We start from the raw sequence: 18,313 nt of genomic DNA on the forward strand, positions 1-18,313 counted from the left end.
CTTCTCGCAGCACGCCATCCTCTGTGGCTTGATCCTGTTCAACCTCAATGTTCAAAATACACATTAGGGGGGGTTAGTAAGATACCCCGATTTTTCACATACAGAGAATTGAAATGAGACAGGACTAAAAAACCAATTGATTAGTAGACTTAAGTACGGTTTTGAGTAGAAATTGGAGCATAGTAATGAATCATAATAATAGATACTGATTGTGTAGCGTATGTAATGTAGCATTCCACTTTGAGTGTATCCTTTCAACCACACTCACTGCCTTGGACTATCCTTAGAGCCCAGATGTTCTAGTGATAAAATATACTAGGAATTATTTTCCTACATATCCAGCAAAAGAGAAAATGAAATTAAAAGATCATACCTGGACAGTGGAATGTCTTTACATTTGCATAAAGCTATGGGAGATGCCTAACAGATGAAAGGAGAAAACCCCATAGCAAGACAACTAACAGTCACCGTCCAGGCAGCCCTGGGTACATCTAATATTGAAATCTTTGCGGATTCCAACTGGATCAATCTTTTTGATTGGAACCTGTGATCTTTAGGCCTCAATGCAGCGGAAACCCTGACGCACATATGGTAACTTAGGTGCCCCCCTAGGAGGAATGGGCCATTCATCCCTTATCTCGCAGGAGTGCCCACTGGAAGACCTTGTTTCAGGTGCAACGTCACCTACCATCTATTACCAAAAGATAAGGGTCATTGACGTACAGCAGCACTACTTGGATTAAAAGCACCATTTGGAAAGTGGCGACCTTTCTCTGAGGTGATGCTATATCTCATCCTAGTGATGATCAACCCTAAAACTGATAAATGCATCGACTTTGGAGTGGGGTCAGAGCTCATGATTGACACCTGTAGGTGGAGCCTACAGATTGCTCAGAGGTGATCTACAGTACCACAAGGATGCATATTCCCTGTCCGCTTTTACAGTTCCCCAAGAAGTCCTCGTACAGGCTCTGGTAGCAGACGTTGCGTAGCGTTCGTCCTAGGGCTCAAACACGAGACCCCAGAATGGAGAATCAGGAGCAACAGCCGGTACATGATCAGAATATCAAGGCCAAGGAAGAGAAACTGGAGGTTAAAACGTACATAGCTTCACAAGTAGAGACGATTTGTATACAAGTTATTTAGGCGTTGAATATGGCTTCTTTTTTGAACCATGGCCAAAAAACTGCGGGTGGGCTGATCGGCTCGCTTGCTGGTCACGTTATGACAAGGAGGGTATTTTCTGATCCGTTATGTTAGGGTTTTAGGACCCGCAAGTGGCTGCCTGAACCTGTTGGGGGTGCGAGCGCGTCTGCGCAGACCATGACAGTCACAAGCATGGGGAGGGACAGCAGAGGGTGCATGATCATGAGGCTTGGCGGTCTAAGCCTGCATATAATAAACTTTCGGCTGCCCGGAAGCGGCCCGAGTCTTTAGTCTCTAAACACTGTGGGGAGTGTTGGCGGTAACCCCCCTGGGGTGCTAGTAACCAGGGCCTTCTAGCTTATAGAGGGCCTCTACTAGACTATTTAGTAAATATAATACTTAGTAGAGGTACTAAGCTTATAAGGTCAACTAGTGCAAGGCCTTAATCTTAAGGTTTAGTACTATTTATAGTATTTCTTAGTATTATAAATAGTGCAGTAACTAATACTAAATTTCTTTACTAATTATATAGGTAATCCCTAGTTCTCTAGACTATATAAAATAGCTATGTGTGATTTAGATGATAGTTTAGCTTTAGGCCTTCTATTTCTACTAATTTTAGTCCCAAAAGACCTCATTTTAATGGAATTAGGGGGTGGTTGAAATTTGAAAAGAATGTTGATTTTTTGACATGTCATGGATAGGTGGAGTATGCACAGACTACTACTACGCGAGCAAGGGTCCACAAGGCGTCATAATATATCCTGATATCCCAATGTACAGTAAACTAATGCACCAGAGTGGACTGAGGAGTCTGAGTCTCATGAAATCTTGCCGTGCAGCCGTCCAGCTCGTCTGGAGATGCCTCTCCACATGATTCTGATTCCTTGGCTACGGATTAAGATGGGGTCTGGCCCTCGATTTGGGATTTCAATTGTGATTTTAAGATCGACATGGCTTAGCTGAACTTGGACTACTGAGTACTCCGTATTACTGCAGGCAGCTGTCGTTCGTAGGCAACTAGTTGGACGGTAGTACAAAACTACGGTGCAGCAGAAACCCTGCAAGTTTCATCACGATTTTTCAGCCAGCCACAATGCTCAGGTCTCCACATCACTTTGCACAACTGGTGATACTTATTGCGTGGTGTTGCAGAAACACCCTTGGCGTCTAGAAAACCTTAGCAATATCTTCACTTGGGTAAAGCTGAAGAGTAAGGGCAATGACAGTTCTTGTTTTCCTTTCCTGCGCCATGTCTCTGTCCGAGGCATACATGATGCATACGGGTATACTTGCTGACCTGAGCCATATCTGCAAATAGATGGCCTTATGTACGTGGTTGCCTGTTAGACAGAAGACGCAAAGTTATTAATCCATTTGTGCCGCTGTTAAGGGCTTCCTTGATTGACACACAGTCCCGATCATCTCATAATGATAGAATCGTGAGGGCCAGAATCATGTAATCTCCCTTCCAATGTAATATTTTCTAACAGAGTATGCTGTTTGAGTGCATCGACGATACGCTATAGAAAATAGTCCCTAAAAAAGTCAACCCAGCAATCGCCACGCAATTTCAACATGCAAGAAGAGAAGTGCTCACTGTACAAGTCACACCGAGACCCTATACTCGAACCCTCAAAAGACACTCCAGCTTCCGGAGTTCGAATTTCTGCCCAATTTGACGCCGGAGATCAGCCCTCTCAATAGGTCAATTTCAAGGTTGTTAGGTCAGGGATCAAAGCCATCGTGAAGGAGACAGAGTGTGCAGGATGCACATTCGAGTAAAGAGATTGTTCACGAAATATTCCAAAAAGAAAATGTCGCCTGGTAGCCTGGAAGTGATGCTGAAAAGTGCAGAGCAGAATAGCAGCAAAATAACTGTAACATTATACAAAAGTACTCTAAAATAGCTGAGCAGGGACTGCCGATCACCTCTCTCCGTCTTCAACTCACCCCGAATCTGGCAACAGTGGAACTTACATACTGTGTGACAACTAGTTGCATATTCAGGCTGCACATGTGAACCTTTGGCTTGGAGAGCTTACCGAGCCTCTGATACTCCCTCTTCCTACATCAAGATGCATGCATGATATTCAAATCCAATGAGCAGAATAATTCCTAATATTCAGCGCTTGTGCAACCTGTAGAAGCCACTTAGTAGTCCTCTTACGCATGCTACATGGAGAGGGAGGGTAGAAGAAAACAAAGGCCTGCTTAAAATGATACCTAGTTACCTAATTTAGTGCTATTTTCAGGTTCCGGTGATGTGAGTATAGGTCCACGTCATTAAGTCTGGAGTCAAGAAGCGATAAGGGTGTCGCTATTCCAAAGCACTATAATGTGTGGAGATGTGATAATGTGAGTTATTTATGCGTTGGTCATCTGCCTGATGAGTGCAGCAGGCCTATCATTGGAATGGGTGATGGGTGATGTGTCCATAGCATGATCTGGCGCACATCTTCCCATGGGTTCAGAATCACCCAGGTTAATAAACTACTTTAAGCAGCTCTTACCAACAGGTATAAATACGAGCTTGAGTTTCCAGACTACAGAAGGGGTTCCAAACATCGCTTTACTCTCCATCGACCTGCCAGACCTATTCTCTTCCCGAGCCAATCATACTTCCTCTTTTTGCAGATCGAAAGTAAGAGTTGTTGGTATCAACATTTCCTTTTCACAATGACCACTGCTGAATATATCATCACCGTCCAAAACAAGACGGGGAAGACAAACAATTATCTTTTTTTCAACCAAGAGCCCGGAGAGTCTAGCACCGTTGGACAGATATACACCAACGTTTGGATCAGATCTCCCGGAGTTCCATCTCCCCGTGGCAAAGCTGTCTTCGATGTGAAGGTGGCGAACTTTGCCATTTGTGGGACGACGCCAGACCCAGTCGACTATGGTGTTGTTGTCGCGACAAGCGATTTCGCGCCGGTGGAGCTTACCACTCAAAGCAAGAAGGGCACGGTTCCCTTGATGGAAATTGTGAGCGGAGGACCTCAGTTCATTGCGCCATATGAGGAAACCAACAAGGATAACTCGTTTGGTATCCATGTTAAGAATTACGACCCGAAAAGATACAGTGAGTCTTGACCCTTTCTCCCCACAACAGGTACAAGTATGTGACTGTCCATATGCAGCCTCTGTTTATTGCGGATTCGGCAAGCTCAACCAAAAGGAGGAAGTTGTCCCTGTCGCTGTTTGGCGAGCCGAGCCCGGCGAAAAATACATACTCACTCCTAAAGTCACCTATTATGTCAGCACAGGGGATTATAGAGCTGGCGAAACGGTAGATGTTACTCAGATTGGCGAAATTTCAACAATCGATTTCACCACGGCCAAACCAGGCCAGACCATCGCGACGATCACTCATAACGACGACGGGAGTTACTCTAAACCAGAGTTCAGCTATCCTGAGAAGCGCAAGCCGTATGCCTAAGGTAGTGAGCAGCTTATGTGAGCGCACGGGTTGAAGAAGATGGACCATTCCAAGCCTCATGTTTTCAGTGTTCTTCAATTACATTCCTTCTTTGTCGTTCTTTGTTGTTCTTTGTCATTCCTTGAACCTATCTATTCCTTTCCACATTTCACTCCTGAGCATATGGCAATATATCTATGAAATGCAATTAGTTTTTGCAGAAGCGCTATAGGCGAACGTAGTTGTGACGGCCCAGGCTACGTGCCTTGAAAAGATAGAGAAGATAGAGATACTACTGCGGCCAGTACGCAGCGTGTCATTGAGCGGTGGTATACGCCAACATCTCCACAACCCCTCCGAAACCACTTGATGCGAACCCATCTGGATCTCGTCCAGGATATTCGGCTCCTTGGGCTTCCATCCCAACTCCTCGATCGCTTTGAAACCAGATGGCCGATCTCCGCGTTGAGGAACTTGGGCATGAACTCGCCCATTTTCCCGGCTGTTTATGGGGTTGAGGTGTATCTTGAATAGTATATGGTCTATGGGGCTTGCAAATTGGGCGGCAAGCAAGTGAAACGAAACCAGGTCGTCTCGAATACCTGAGGCATAACCCTGATTGGTGCCACACGTGGCCATCTATTGCTCTTGGCAAAGGTTGCCTCATTAGGGGAATTCTAGAACGAATTGGTACACAACATCATAATTGACCAGACATCGTAGAGGCCTGGGCTATTTTTGAGATTTAGATTGATCCTGTTCATACATACATTTGAATCTTTCGAAGATCTACAGGTGACCCTGTCGCACTGGGAGTGGGGAAATTCGACAATAGCGGTTTAACCTTATACAGTTTGATCTCCACGGCCTATCGAACCCATCAAAATTGTTCCGGTCAAAGAAATTCGGGAGGCGTTTCGATTACTCGGGAGCGGGAAACATATCGGGAAATTAGTGATTTCCAATGGTAGTCAGGAGAACAGCACTCACGTTCCAGTAAGTGTTCGCAGAGACGCCAGTTTGCTTACACTACATTGACCACCCCTCAGGTTCATCCACTTAAGCGAAGTTTGGCGCAATGCTTGGATGCTGGTGTTTCGTATCTACTGGTTGGTGGCCTCAAAGGACTCTGGGGAAACTTGGCTGTCTGGCTTGCCAAAAACGATGCCAAACATCTAGCCGTTATCACTCGTAGCGGCTACCAGGACGACAGATCGCAGACGGTCATCCGGGACATTGAAGCCCAGGGATGTAAAATCAGCTTGCTCACGGGTGACGTACGTCGCTGCTTTGCGACGGTCACTCCGCCCATTGGGGGAATTGTGCAAGGGGCGATGGTGTTGAGGGTAAGCCTTCTGGCCCTGTGCACATATGTTGATCATTCTCTAATATGTGTCACAGGACCGCATGTTCAGCTCAATAACACATCAAGAGTACCACGAAGCGCCCTCTTGCAAAGTCCAAGGAACTTGGAATCTGCATAAAGTCTCAGTGGAGCTCAACATGCCACTGTCATTCTTCACCATGTTGTCCTCAATCTCCGGAATCGTTGGCCAGAAAGGCCAGGCTAACTACTCGGGTGCAAATACATTTTTAGATTCATTGGCAGTTTACAGGCGCAGTCTTGGACTGCCCCGCCTGCTCGGTCGATCTGGGCAGCGTGGAGGGCATTGGATACCTTGCCGAGCACGACAATGTGCATAAGCAGCTGACTCGGAATGCGGACACTTGGGCTCCCATTAATGAAGCCAGGCTTCTACAGATTTTTGAACTCGTTACATATCAGCAGGAGAAGGATTCTACTCGGCAACCCAACCCGCTCAGTGCGAGTCAAATGGTTACTGGCATTCGCATTCCAATCCCCAGCGACGCGGGAATACTGCGGGACGCCCGGTTTTCAGGCCTGCACATACTTAGCGGCCAAGATGAATGCAGGTCGAGAACCTGATTTGACAATGACGACAGAGAACTGCAGACTCTCCTCCGGGCCCTTCAGAGTAAGACGTCACACGCAAATTCACTGCTCCCTACTGCAGTGAGGATTGCAAATGCCAAGTTCGGCAAGCTTCTTCGGCTAGCAGAACCTATGGATCCTAGTCGCCCCATGAGCCTCTATGGTTTGGATTCACTGGCGGCGGTGGAGTTCCGCAACTGGGCGCACACTACGTTAGGTGCAGAGCTTTCGACACTGGAGATCACCAATGCTTCGAGTTTGACGTCACTCGGTGAGAAGCTGATTGCGAAAGCTCTTGCGGCGGCCGTTACTTAAATTAGTTTATACACTAGGTTCTCTTCCAGCTGTTGAATCCCTTGCTTAATAGAGGGCTTCGACTTGATGCTTGCAAACGTACTGTGTGATAGCAATTCGGTCCTCCTTGTGCTCTGTTAACCGTTCACTCCCACTGTCTGTGAACCTGCCAGTTGTTGTAAGTCATAGACGGCCCCATAGTTTCTCTGTACTCAGCACACCTTCGCCCCAGAGCTCCACATATTCTCTGCAATGGCCGTCCGCTCCCGGAAAACCTACCTACAAAGCGGCAGCGGCCTAGGTGACATACTCCCTCGAGCTCTGTGTTCTGAGAAAATGGACACCCCTACCCCGGGCACAAGGCCTTCCAAGCTGTCAATGTGTGAAACGGTTCTATGATCGACCGGCTCTCAACGCATCGTCTCATTCGAATTTGAGTCCGATGCTGATGCCCTAGTTGGACCTCCCGTTTCTGCGTCCGGCGACTGTCCCCTGCAAAGCGATAAAACACGCGGCCTAGGGGGTATAAAAGGGTATGATATGTATGAAATAGCTCTTGTGCAGTCCAGTCTGCAGTCTGAGCCAATTCCTCTAATTAGTGTGCGTTGGCGAGGTGTTGCTTATTAGAGTTAGTGGAGGGATTTTTAAAATAGGAAGCGCGATTTTTGTGAGAGAAGAAACCAGGGCAAATCGAAGACACGCATCACAAGTGGCAGAGATGCCATCGGAATCTCCGTTGTTTATTATCAAGAGATCGTATAATTTTCCACTGATGTCCTTGATGTTGTGTCTTGAGCGATTGTATGAAAGGCAAGTGCTGGCAATAATATAATAGATATCCAGAAACCACTGATCTAACTTCCGCTCAAAGTATCCTTAGTGGTGTATGAAAGAACCTGAGTGAGTTGGACTCCTGATTAATTGTAAGCAAGCCAATGCAACTTGATATAAGTTGTTCGATGTCAGTTATGCAGGGAGGGAAAGTGACCGAAGTCTATCAGCTGCTGGCCCGCTCCGCAAATAAGACGAAGAAATAACAGCAATCATTCAAGCTTTAGCATACTAATAAGGGACATATACCCAATGATCAACTCCTCTGTAGCAAAAGAGCGCCTCAATAATATGACCCCTTGACTCCAGAACACACAATTTCATGCCTCTTATCTCAAGATCACCCAATTATAGAGTGATGCTGTAGAAGAACTCAACCACCAATTTACCAGTAGATAGATCAATATACAAAGAGCGAACAGCAAAGAGTTCAGGTTCTTCTAGAGCCTTTACATTATTTTCTTCAATAATTATACTCTGATCAGAAATACTATCAGAGTCACTGGTACGGCAGTGTTCTTGGTCATCAATGCACTTGGTCTCCATGACCATCTGGGTCATGACAATCTCCCCATTGATGTATTTCGTGGAGATGGACTGCCCAAAGTAGTGATTAGACAGCTAGAAGTAACCTCAGAGACAGTACTTACAATTATTATTTCTTCAGAAGTAGGCATCTTATTGGTTAATAAAGGTAGGTCCTCTTCACTCTATCTAGCTCTACGGGTGCTATTATACCCCAAGAGCATCTGGCCAATCTGGCACCATGGCATGCACTGAAGTAAGGCTCTATACCAAGCCATGCCGCAGTAATCATGAAAAAGGATGGGTTAATGAAAGTCTCAATCAGTCTGTGCTAAATTGCGGTGAGTATCTAGGACAAGGCTGCTAGCTTTATAGACCTCATGAAGCGCGTCCCATTGCTTATTAGGAGATAGAAGCTTAGGGCAGGAGCAGGGGGAAAATCCTAAGCCAGCCATACTCTGGTCTTGACTTTTGTCAAAGTGAAGGTAGAGAATACCTTGGTTGCTGATCTTGGTATATTTGCCAATAGAAGATTTGGGATTTACATCTGGTGCACTGTTGCCGGCCTGGTCATTTCTGGCCTCCGAGGTTGGTTACTTTTTGCCAAATTTTCAATGAAATTTCAAGAAGATTTTAGTACCTATTAATAAACTTTTAGTGAATTATCCTGCTTCAGGCGTTCCTAGAGAGAGATATATGTGTTTCGCTTTCTAGCCGAAGTAGGCATCGTTCCATGTTTGGGACGTCCGATCGAACGCGAGCGCATCAAGGAGCTGAGTATGGACCAGAGCGTATCACGGCGCATACGGGACGAAACTGATTGGGCAGGTCAGATGAGGCTTTGATTGAGTCCCAAGGTACTAAGTAGACTGGTCGTGGACTGCGGATATGGATATATCCATCTAGTCAGGTGTAGACAGCAACAAAGTCTTCAGGACATGGAGGATTAAAGTGTCTGCACGTCCAGGGTTCGATGACTCATACTGGGACAGTCAGCGAGCTTTTTACCAGATTGTCAAAGACGAAGTCTTTTAAACAATTCTAGGGCTTACCCAAAGAGGTTGATGATCTGCTACTCTTAGAGCCAAAGCAAACACATTCCTATTTCTAGCGTAGCAACTTAGACGATATCATCGCCTTCTTTTTCTGTAGAGGTTTCCCTCTATCCATATTAGTTGATTATAATAAGCACTTCCTTTTCTCTCGCAATAACCTGTTTCAGTCGTTAATGCGGCAACTATACGGAGTAAAAAAATTGGGTAAAAAGAAATAAATCTAGTAATAAAAATAGACACAGATAGCAACCAACAGGGGCACTGTTGAAGTTTCACCATGATCAAGCCTTAGCTATTGCATTGTGGGCCCCAGGGACAAATATACATACTAATATTGCGTACCACTGCGCTCAGATGACATTGATTAATATTGTAGTTACTGGTTTTTGGTAACGTGGCACATTGATGCAAAACGGACGACAATGAGTACATGGACCAGATCATTTAAACCCCCGGGAAGACAGGTACCGAAAAGCACGTAGCATGAATACGGAACAGACAAGCTACCGCCCTTTCTTCAATGCCTCGATGACTTCCCATTGGCTCGACATTTGCGCACACTCCATAGGTGTACGGCCATTTCCATCTTTAATACTCTGATCGGCACCTTCGCCGATCAAGTAGTGCACCACGTCAGCTTTGCCGAGTTCAGAGGCTTTGTGCAGAGCCGTTTTGAGACCCATAAACTGGAATAACGCCCAAGAAGGATAATGGTTCTTGTACATAGTTGCATTGATAGGCGCTCCTTTTTCGATGAGAAGCCGTAAGACCTCGATGGTATCCGACCGACGTTCGATTGCATGATGAAGAAGCTGGCCTTTTTGAACATCTCCGCCTTGGCTGAGAATGAGGTGGATCACGGATATGGGGGCGCTTTCGACAGCAAAGGAGAATGGAGTGAGGTCAATAACACATTGACGGTTAGGATCTGCTCCATGATCAATGAGCCAAGAAGCCATCTCCTCATCTTCAACAGTATAACTGAAGAAATGTCATAATGCTATCCCTGTGACATTGTGAAGATTATTAAGATGATGAGTCTCACCCTAGTACGGGAGGTTTAAGCTCGCTCATGGGCTGATTGATATCCCATCCATTTTGAAGGAAAACTTTCAGAGCATCCTTTCCCTTCACTTTAACGGCTTCCAATGCATAGAGTGGATCCATGGGCAAGCCGCGATCAAGAAGCTCCTTGATAAACTGCGCATCGTCTTGTTTGATGGCTTCGATCATTATCGCGTACAAGTCGCATATATCAAAGACCTCCGATGAAGAACTGTGTGAGTCAAGAATTTCCCGAAATTTCTGGATGTCACCACTGACGCCTGAAGTATGCAATGTTTCAAGAGTCGCTGGTGGCGTTTGAGTTAGAATTTGAGGGTACTCGCTCGGCTTGACAGGAGGGTAGTCTGGCGGAGGCAGGACATCCATGGCGGGTTGGATGAGAAACAAAACAATAGTAAAGAACTATCACATTTACTTGGGGCTTCAATGAAGCAGGAGGTGTGTACTCAGCAGCAGGTGGTGAGGGTCACAACAAACGATGCACGTTGAATTCGAAAGTGGACACAAAATATGGGCTGGACTCAAGGCGGGAGTTGTAACGGAAGATGGAAGATGCGTTGGTCTAGTACATGACCAAGCTGTCGTAGAACACCCTTCTCTTTTTGCCCTTTGGAACCCCGGTCGCTTGAAGATGGGAGGGAGGGACTAATTGCGTTAGCTGTCCTCAGGCGATATATTTTTATGCAAAACACAGAAGTACAACTCTCATATAATTTTTGCGCCCTCTATTGCTGCATGGTCTGTCACATTGGTACTGCAGGAAAGCTAGTGAGTCGTCACTATCTTACTTAGACTGGMTTACCCAACCCACAAATCCACACCCAACCCACCCAAACCCACGTGGATATGGGTTGAACCTGCTGTACCCACATGGATATGGGTTAACCATTGGGTTCAACTTAGGTGCACGTGATCTAGGGTCTCTTAAACTGATAAGCTTATCTAGCTAGATCTAGGCCTAGATAGAGGGATATTTTTATATATATAGATAGAGAATAGTTATATCTATCTATATATAAAATAAATATTAGATCTACTAAGAAATGCTAAAGTTATAGTAGTTTTTAGATTTTAGAGGATAGTAGTTAGGATAGTGGTAGTAAGATATATATATCTCTGCACCATCTTTTAACCTAAGCTTAGGAGGTACCTCTACCCCCCTATATAAGTATATTTAAGCTTATATAATAGGTAATATATAATATTTATATAATTCACTATTATATTACTTAATAAAATATATAGATATCTTAGTAGTGTGGCTAGAATACTAGAAAAAGAGGTGGAAATCTGAATACTAGAGGTCACCTAACTAGATAGTATAGATATCTATGGATATCCACCACCCAACCCACATGGATATGAGGGTGGGTGAGATACCTAATGGGTTACCTAAAACCCATGTGGGTTGGATAAAATATGCTGTGGGTATACCCATATTCAACCCACAGCCAGTCTACTAGTGACTAATGTACAGGGGGCCTACGCCGCCTACCTAGTGTAATAGATTGAGTATAGCTTCTGTATCATTTTCCCTTGATCCATATTATGCTTACAGATGGCTATGTTAAGCATACTATTTTTAATTACCTATTTTCATACCTTAAGATGCTTGCGAAAGACTACCATAAACATAATATATTAGTAATAAAGATATATATAGACCCCCTTGTCTAACAGGTTAGGAAGATAAGGATTAGTTTTATTATTAATAAATCTACTATTCTACTATACTATTCTAACTAAGTACCCTATCCTTTATCATTTCTAAGAGGCTTATCTAGTTAATAGGCTTATCTACCCTATCTAGTAGATTATTCTTATAATTTCTAATCCTTCTTCTTTAACTACCTAAGTATTAGTTATAATACCTACTAATATTAATATACTAAGGAAGGTTATTCCTATATCTCTACCTTAACTATAGGAACCCCTTAGTAATATATTAACTAAATAATAGGAGAATATAAATAATATACCTCCTAAGAGAAGTAAATCCTCTTCTATAGCTATAAGGCCTTACTAGATATCTAATAAGGAAATCTAATAGCTATTCTAATATATTACTATACTTAAAAAGAACTAGTAGATGTAGAAGTCTACTAATAAACCTAAATATAAACTAATTACCTACTAAAATAATACCTATATCCCCTTTAAGGATAAATAAGAGGTTAAGTTTAAGAATCTCCCTACTTTTACCTTAAAGTATTCCTTCCAAAAGAGGGAGGAATGGATCTAGGATATAGAATATATATTTCAGGAAGCTCTAAAGAAGTATAGACCTAATAAATTCAAAATTATTACTATAATCTTATAAATAGAATTAATCTATAGGCAGAGATGTTCTTCTAAGAATAGATAATTAACTTAATCCAGGATTCCATAACTGTCAAGTTAAAGATAATTATGCAATTATGTAATACTAATTAATACTCTAATAAAGATCTATAAGAATTTTATATCTATTTAGATATATTAGAATAGTATTTTTCTTAATATTCTAAAAAGTAACAGGCACTAAACTTCTTTAGTTATCTTATAATAGAGTTATATATCTATATATAAGAGCACCTGGATACACTACCTAATACTAGAGATAAAATAGTATTATAAGTATCTAAATACTAGACCTTACTCTAATAGAGATAGAAATAAAAGAAGAAAGAATTAGGAAAACCCTAGGAAGAAAAGTCCTAAGAAAGTAACCTATCTAAATATTTTTATCTTAATAATAATAATAGATTAAAACCTTAATAAAACTAATTTAATAAAGATAGTAAACCTTTAAAGTACTATAAATATAGGAGTAAAGAATACTTAATAAATTAATATACTAAAAAGACTACTAAAGTTTAACTATTTATAGTAGAAAATAATAAGAGGTTAGAGTAAAATCTATATCTTTAATCTTCTACCTAGAAGTAGGGATAACTTACTATTTTTATATTTTAATAAGCTTAGTAAATAGTCTTAAAATATATATAGATCTAGATAGTTATACTAAGATTAATATTATTAGTATTACTTTTATAAAGTCCTAGAAACTATAATAAGCAAAACTTATAGCTTCTATTATTAAAGTTATTAATAACTTTATTACTTCTATTTATAGGGTCTAGAAAGTCCCTATTATTATCTATAATTCTAGAGGAATAAAAAGAAGCTTTAAATAAGTATATATTATAATTAATTATAATCTATAATTAGAAGGAAGCCCTATTCTCCTTTTTATAATTATATTATATAATCTTTATATCTATCTTTTATTATAAAATTATTAGTAGTAGTTTAAGACTCTTACTTATTTAATCCTAACCCTATATAAGTTTATAAAGATATACTAGAATTATATAATAGTATTTACTATTATAAAATTACCTAAGTAAGTATAACTTCTAGAAGAAGAAGAGTAGAGATTTTCTAATTTAAAGATTAAAGAATTATCTTCTAAATTATATAAGTATCTTAATATCTTTTCTTTAGAGAATTCTAAGATTATATCCTCTTATTCCTCTTAGAATTATACTATTAAACTTAAATCTAGTAAAATACTACTATTTAGCCCTATATACCTACTCTCTTAGTTAGAGTTATAAGAATTAAGGGGTTATATTAATAAGAACCTTAATTATAGAAGAATCTAGCTATCTAAAAGTTTAGTAAAAGCTTCTATCTTATTTATTTTAAAGAAAGATAGTAGACTTAGACTATATATAGATTACTAAGGTCTTAATAAAGTAATATATAAGAATTAGTATCTCTTACCTCTTATATTAGAAATTCTTAATAGGCTATCTAGAGCTAAATATTTTAGTAAGATTAATATCTAAGATATCTATTATTATATCTATATTAAGGAAGGTAATAAATAGAAGACTATATTTTAGAGCTATTATAGTTATTATAAATATATAGTTATATCTTTTAGATTTACTAATACTTCTACTACCTTCTAAAACTATATAAATACAGCTCTATATAATATCTTAGATATCTTCTATATTATATATCTAGATAATATCCTTATCTTCTTAGTAACTAGAAAGGAACATACCTACTATATTTAATAGGTTTTATAAAGGTTATAAAAAATAAAGCTATATACTAAAGCTTCTAAATATATCTTTTACTAAGATTATATTAAATTTCTTAATTATATTATATCTACTAATAGTACTTTAATAGATATAACTTATATTAAAGTTATTATTAACTAGGAGGAACCCTATAGTTACTATAATATTTAAGTTTTTCTAGGATTTTATAACTTCTACTAAAAATTTATTAAAAATTACTCTTTAATAGTCTTACCCTTAACTAGCTTACTTAAGGATATAAAAGAAGGTAAGAAGCTAGGCTTAATTAAATTTATATTTATTAAGAAGTTAGCCTTTTAATACCTTATTAATATATTCTAGATAGCTTTATTATTATAATACTTTAACCTAGCTTTACCTATTTAAATTAAAACTAATATCTCTAAAGAGGGTATAGCTGGTATACTCTCTTAGCTAGATAAATAAAGAAGATAGTATCTAGTTACCTTTTAGTTAAGAAAGTTTATAGGAGCTAAGCTTAATTAAGCTATACTAGATAAGAAACTCTTTATTATTATTTACTTCTTTAAATACTAGTATTAATATATTAAAGGGGTAGTGTACTAAGTAGAAGTACTTTTAAATTATATAAATTTATAAATATTTATAAAATAGCTAAAATTAAATAGTAGATAAGCCTATTAGCTTATCTTATTAATATTATATAATTTTATTATTAAGTATTAAAAGGGAAAGGCTAACCCTGTAGATATACCTATAAGATAATATAATAGTTAGCTAGTAGTATAGCTAAAGAATGCTAATATTATTATACTAATCTATTAATAAATAATTAGTATATAGTCCCTAAGGATATTATATTAAGTAGACTATAAACTAGAGCTAAGTAATATACTATTAAAGCTCTATAATTATAGAAATTATATATCTAAATAAGATATTATATACTAGAATAATCTAAAGAGATTAATAAATAATTAATTAATCTCTTATACTCTTATTAAAGTAGCTACTTATAATGAAAATATCTATTTAATTAATATTATAAAAAATCTAAAAGAGTTAATTAGCTAAGTCTAGAGTAAGGACCCTAAGGTACTTAACTAAACTACTACTATATATAAAGATCTCTCTAGATAAAAGTATTAGGCTATTAACTAAGAAAACTTATTATACTTTAAAGATAAGCTATTTATACCTAATACTAAGTAATTAAAATAGTATTTAATTAGTTTATACTATAATAAGCCCCTTATAGGGTATTTTAGTTAAAATAAAACTAAAGTACTATTAAAATAGAAATTTTATTAGACTAATATATAAAAAGATATTAAAACTTATATTAAGGAATGTATAATATATTAAAGAACTATAATTCTAAGGTATAGACTATATAGAAAGCTTAAATTACTACTATTACCCTCCTATCTATTTAGTAAATTATTAATAAACTTTATTATAGGTCTACCTCTAGTACTATATAAGATAACTATAGTTAATAGTATACTAGTTATTATTAATTAATTTTTAAAGTAATCTTTATTCTTTCTTATCTCTAATATAATTATAGCATCAGAACTAGCTAAACTATTTTATTAGAAAGTAGAATTATAGTTTAGACTATTAAATAAAATTATTTTAGACTAAGGATCTATCTTTATAAATAAATTCTAGGGTAAATTATATTACCTAATAAAAATTAAATAATAATTATTAATAGTATTTCACCTATAGACTAATAGATAGATAGAATAAATAAATTAAATCCTTAAATAATATCTCTAATATTTTATTAATAAAGAATAAAATAATTAGGTAATTCTCTTAAGATAAACTAAATTTACTATTAATAAGAGAATTAATACTACTTTAAATAAAAGCCCCTTTAAAATACTATTAGATTATAATCCTAACTTCTATATATATACTAAGGATAGCACTAAGGAAGAAGAGATCCTAGCTATAATAATATAAGTATAAAAGCTTTTAGATCTTTAAGAAAGATTAAGGGAATAATAGTAAAAAGCTAGTAAAACTTAAGTAAAGTACTATAATAAATATTATAAAGAAATAACCTTTAAAAAGAGAGATTTAGTAGCTCTATTAATAAAGAACTTAAAATTAAAAGTATTAAGTTAGAAACTAGTACCTATATTTATTAAACTATTCTAGGTACTTAATACTATTGTTAAGAGCTACGGCGAACCATAAAGCCGCCATATGCAGCTAACACTAATAGTACAGAGGGTTTAGACCTAGCAGATCATATGATCTACTATATATATCTCTATGATTAGCTAAGTATTCTATAACTTAGTAATTAGTTCTCCTTACTTAGGTAATATATAGATAATTGCTCCCTTTATACTAATCTTACTAGTTGATATTAACTCTTAGTAGGTAATCTTATAGTTTTAATTACTCTTAAAAATCTAATCAGCCTATTAGAATACTATAAGATAATAGTTAATACTAGATCTTCTTCTAGAACTCTAAACCCATGCTATAAATCTATATCTATAGTAGAAAGAATAATCCCTATCTATAAAGAACTAACTAATCTTATAGAATCTATAACTAAATAACTAGATAATAGTTATAATAGTATTTACCTACTATATATAAATAACTAACCTACCTCTAAAAGGATGGAAAGGATGAATACCCCTATAGAATTAGAAGCCTAGTATATAGAAAAGGGGAAGTAACTAATAAGTACTATCCCTAATAATAATAATAAGATTACTTATAAGCTTCTAGAAAGRGAAYACTAGCTTAAGTAAAAGCTTAGATAAGTAGAAATTAGGAGATATATCTAGAAGATAGAATCCTAACTATAGAGAAATTATAATAAAGATCCTGTATCTATACTACATCAGGAGGTAGATAACCTTATTAGATAAGAAGTAGGGAATGCTAGACCACTACTAAAATTAACTATAGAGATTAAGATAAAGATTACTAGACTAGAAAGATTATAGAAGCTAGTAAATATTAAGTAATTTATTATATATTCTATATAGGAATATATTACCTTCTTTAACTACCTAGAAGCATACTTTAAAGAATATCTAGACTAGTTTAAGAATAAAGAAAACTATATCTATACAGCCTTAGCCCAGCTTATAGATATATACTATAATAAATAGTAGACTTATAAGGCTAAGCTTACTAAAATACCTAGATAGTTAGACTTTTAAGACTTCTACTTATATCTAGTTTCTATACTAGAATAACTCTATAAGGAAGTAGCAGTATAATATTTCTCTGCTATCTAGCTAGAATATTAAAGTATATAGGAATTCTCTATATTTATTAATAGAATCTATAGCTAACTAGCTAAACTACTACTAGATTTTATCTATAGAGACTTCCTCTATATCTATATTTTACTAATTATCTAGAGCAAAGCTACTAGATTTACTAACCTACTAGAACTACTAGAGGTGTATATCTCTTACCTAGCTACTATTAAAGATAGAATCCTATTATGATAGGATGTCCTATAGAAATAATATAATATCTAATATAATAACCAGTGGAATTCTAAACCCTATAGTGACTAGTCAGGCTGCACTAAGGACTATTAGCCTAGAGGTAATAGATATTCTAGTAATAACTATAGGTTAGAATCTAGGAAGTAGAAATACTCCTACTCTCTATACTAGGATTATCCTAGATTATACTATAATAGATGTAGAGAATATAGCTACTAGCTAAAATACTATACTAAGCTATAGGTTCCTAAGTATTTAAAAAACTAAGCTAGCCTGTGCTATATACTGCTGTAGTATTAGGTATTAGAAGAAACTCTAATAGTAACTAGACACTAGCTTACCTAATAAATATTCTTATTAAGGGAAGCTACTACCAATATTAAATATTAATTAACTATAGAGCTAAATAAATATTTATTAACTAGTAGTAGATAAAAGAGTTCCTACCTAATATAGAAAGTCTA

At 37.4% G+C, this 18,313-nt stretch overlaps 2 protein-coding genes across 2 annotated transcripts; one reads left to right on the forward strand and one right to left on the reverse strand.

Annotated features, from left to right (window-relative positions):
- Nucleotides 1–3,825: 3,825 nt before the first annotated feature.
- On the forward strand, nt 3,826–6,836 carry Aspvir_005942 (beta-ketoacyl reductase; the record flags this gene model as incomplete). Its single annotated transcript, XM_043269152.1, has 7 exons — nt 3,826–4,231; nt 4,290–4,578; nt 5,539–5,563; nt 5,617–5,913; nt 5,969–6,115; nt 6,177–6,460; nt 6,533–6,836. The coding sequence occupies 7 exons, from the start codon at nt 3,826–3,828 to the stop codon at nt 6,834–6,836; spliced, it is 1,752 nt and encodes a 583-aa protein (XP_043125087.1).
- A 2,893-nt stretch (nt 6,837–9,729) lies between these two features.
- Nucleotides 9,730–10,657, reverse strand: Aspvir_005943 (ankyrin repeat domain-containing protein; the record flags this gene model as incomplete). The annotated part of the gene is made up of 2 exons (XM_043269153.1): nt 9,730–10,207; nt 10,272–10,657. 2 exons carry the CDS (start codon nt 10,655–10,657, stop codon nt 9,730–9,732), a joined length of 864 nt encoding a protein of 287 aa, XP_043125088.1.
- Between the last annotated feature and the right edge of the window lie 7,656 nt (nt 10,658–18,313).

This window comes from Aspergillus viridinutans (genome assembly GCF_018404265.1).
Source record: "Aspergillus viridinutans IFM 47045 DNA, scaffold_3, whole genome shotgun sequence".
In the NCBI taxonomy this organism is placed as follows: domain Eukaryota; kingdom Fungi; phylum Ascomycota; class Eurotiomycetes; order Eurotiales; family Aspergillaceae; genus Aspergillus; species Aspergillus viridinutans.